We start from the raw sequence: 3,460 nt of genomic DNA on the forward strand, positions 1-3,460 counted from the left end.
GTGCATGGGGGTCTGCCAATATCCTGATTGTAGATCGAGTGAAGAAAAGTATGAAGCAGAATTTAGACAGTCAATTACGTCGTTGATCCGAGGCAGCGGATATACACCCTATAGTCTAGGCGTTCAATCGTTTATAATCAACGAAAGACCTCCAGGTACCGTCTCTTTTGCGAACCAAAATCACAGGTGCTGCCAACGGGCTGCACGACTCTTCAATAACGCCCTTCTGCAACCTGTCTTGAACTTGTTCAGCTATAACTTTCCGCTCGGATGACGACATCCTGTAACGTCTTTGCCGAACCGGATGGGCAAAGCCTGTGTCAATGGTATGCTGCGGTCGAGAGCATGGTGAAGACAGTCGCTTACCCTTTTCACCGAAGTCAAACACTGACCCATGTCGTTGTAATAGTTGGACCAATTGTTGTTGTTCATGTGACCATAGCGTCTTGCTAACCATGCATGCTCAAAATGTGAGACTCATTGAAGGTACTCCGTTTATAGGTGCCCACGCGTTTCTCCCATTCCTCGTCGTTGATGGCAACAATAGAATTTTCCGTGACACCAATGAAACAGTGCGAGCTTCATTTCTTGAAGAAGGATAGTTGGCGCAGACGAATCTAACCGTAACAGTATGTTGGAGCCTTCTTTGTATAACACGCAGTTGCTTTCTTACGTACAACCATGGTGCTCAAAAGCTTTTAATAGTTCAAACCTCCTCCTCTCGCGAACTACACGTCATCTTCTTTGACCAGAAGACTGGACGTATTCTAGCGACGAATTATATTCTGACAAAGCAGCCATCAATTTTGCGCCTAGAAATTTTCAGAAATCTCCAATACGAGCTATATACAAAGTTCGCAAAGTAACCAGCGAAACCATCTAGCTCCTTTTAAATATTGCGCCTCCCGTAGACTCCCATATTTACCAGCTCTCGACTAACTTCCTGCTTGGCACTATCTAGGATTGATTTCAGTTCTTCGGCGTGCTGGTAATTTCGCGGCGTGAATATTGTGTACACCGCGGAAGTCGCAAGGCTGGTCCGGCGGATGTATTCATCGCGACCTCCCGGATAGTCGTAGTTCACCACGAACTGTACTTTCTCCGACGTGTCCAGCTTTCTGGACACGGAACCGGTTGTCACGAGGACGGCGTACCAGCCTACTCGGAATGCATTGATAGCCCATTGCCGATTACCCGCGGCTTGGTGGCCGTGAACGCCGATGACGCAACGCGGATACCGCCGAATCATCCTCGTCAGGTCGTCGACAGTCTGAGCGGAATCGGCAAACACTATGGCCTTTTCTTCTCTCTGGTCTGCTAGCTCTCCGTCGAAAAGTTCCTCGCAGATGGCAGCGAAGGCGTCCATTTTTTCCGCGTCCCCACACACTCGAACATCGTGTCTCACTTGTGGGTCGACCAGTCCTTGAGGAGTCTCGACGATGATTTCTACGGGTCCATGCACGCAAATCTCCATGGCGAACGCACGTGCGTCCATGGACAACGGCGCGGCTGCCCACACCAGCGTCTGGCGATTCGGCCGCACGTACTTGAAAACCTGCCGAATTACTGGCTCCAATCCGAGAAGCAACATGCGATCAAGCTCGTCGACAACCACGACCGTGCATCGAGAGAGGTTCACCTTGCCCTCTTGCAGCAAAGACAGGAGGCGACCGGGTGTCGCAACACACAGCTCGTTGCTTCTCTTCAGGTGCGTGTCTTCCTGTCCGTCGGTATCTCGTGAGACGACGCAGGTGCTGCGCACTCCGGTGTGCGTTTCAAATTTGGATGCTGCCTGCTGAGCCAGTCGTGCCGTTTCCCGCACAGACACCAGAACCACTGCAATTGGACCATCGCCAGGTTGAACGGGAGGCTGGTTCATGGCATGGACAATGGCCGGAACAAGGTATGCAAGGGTCTTGCCTTCTGGACTGTTCTGTAGAGTGACCAGAAGGTCCCTTCCTTGAAGTGCCACTGGCCAGCATTGAGCCTGCACGGCTGTGAGCGTGAAAGTACTCTGGTCCTCGATGGTTTTTATCACGGAGTCGGGAAGGATTGCTTCGCTAGCGCGGAATATGGGCTTGGGTACGTAGTCTCCCTTCACGGTGATTCCGTTGGACTTTCTGAAATGGTCAACCTCGTCGTCTGACCTTAGGGCTGTGTTGGCGTGTTCCCGGTACCAGTTTTTTTCAAATGGTGGCAGCTTGATGTGGTGCCACGGCGGCAAGTGCAACGAACTGGACAGCTGGCTAGGGCGCGGTTGTCGTGACGCGCGGTGCCGGCGCCACTTTGCGACATTGCGGGGGCCGTCCCCGATTCGGTCGCGCTTAGACATGCCGTCCACCTCGAACAACCACGCGCCAATTCCTCTTGCTCGGCCGTAGTGGTGATGATGATGATGCTGATGCTGATGATGATGATGAGATGCCTCAAACATGGCTAATAATCACTCAGGATAATTGGCCAAAAATTGATTATATAATTTAGTGAGCCTTTTCATATACTTATATCTATAGCCAAAAAATCACGTACATAAAGCGGAACGATTGGGATAATTGTTTTTCACCCGTTCGGATCAGTCAGTATAGTCGCTATCTCGGACGGAAATGAACGCGAATAAAAAACACCTTTTTTGTGTTAAAATATTGCTGCAGTAATAATACTCGCACCAGTAGGAACTTACTGTCTTACTCGTTTAGTTTCGTGAAGATAAGCACAACTGGCACCAAAAGCGTTCTTGTGGCTGAAGCCCAAAGCCGAAGCATCGAAGGTAAGTATATTGTCAATTATGAAGTTCAGCCCCGGGTTGGCGAATGGGATAACAAGAAGTCTTTTTCTTAGTCGTCTGTATCGGCGACATGACAAAAAATAGCGCTTTTGTTTCTGTTTTCGAACAAAATTTGATTGACTGATTGATTGATTGAACGATTGATTGATTGATTCATTCATTCTTTTATCATGACGCAACCCACCATGGGGGATCAGCCACGAAACCAATGAATAGTTTTGTAATCATTCGTTAGATTATTTTACAGGAAAAAAGAAAAAAAGGAAAAGAAAAGAGTTATAGATGTGCTCGATTGCGATAACCAGTGTATTCGATTCACATTAATGAGTAAAAAGAAGAAGATGATCTTTTTTATAAATATGTTTAATTTCGGTGAATTTGGCATTCAATTCGTCTCGTCTCTCGCAGGAAATTACATACGGCCTCGCAAACGCTCCTGTGGCTAGAAGTCAGCACGGTAGCCCCAAAGGAAAGTTGCATGGGGGTACGCGTAAATCTCGTAGTCTTCTTCTTCTCCTCAGTAACAGTGGATCTAGTAATGACGATGCTCATGAGATTATTGGCCCCTAACCACTAAGGGGGATCGGCCAAGAGTTGGGTGGATTATACAATCTGAAATTTCGCGCTAATAGTGGTTACAGTGTTAATTAGAATGAAGAGCTATGTTTAATGAAT

General features: G+C 48.1%; 1 protein-coding gene across 1 annotated transcript; it reads right to left on the reverse strand.

Moving 5' to 3' along the window:
* Positions 1 to 718: 718 nt before the first annotated feature.
* On the reverse strand, positions 719 to 2,370 carry LOC119181624 (putative ATP-dependent RNA helicase DDX5). Its single transcript, XM_037432872.2, has one exon. The coding sequence runs from the start codon at positions 2,330 to 2,332 to the stop codon at positions 890 to 892; it is 1,443 nt and encodes a 480-aa protein (XP_037288769.2). The 5' UTR covers positions 2,333 to 2,370; the 3' UTR covers positions 719 to 889.
* Between the last annotated feature and the right edge of the window lie 1,090 nt (positions 2,371 to 3,460).

The sequence above is a fragment of the Rhipicephalus microplus genome, chromosome 10 (genome assembly GCF_043290135.1).
Source record: "Rhipicephalus microplus isolate Deutch F79 chromosome 10, USDA_Rmic, whole genome shotgun sequence".
NCBI lineage: Eukaryota > Metazoa > Arthropoda > Arachnida > Ixodida > Ixodidae > Rhipicephalus > Rhipicephalus microplus.

Excerpts from the sequence above, each read along its gene's own strand:
- LOC119181624 (XM_037432872.2), bottom strand. The coding sequence starts at position 2,332 with ATGTCTAAGCGCGACCGAATCGGGGACGGCCCCCGCAATGTCGCAAAG.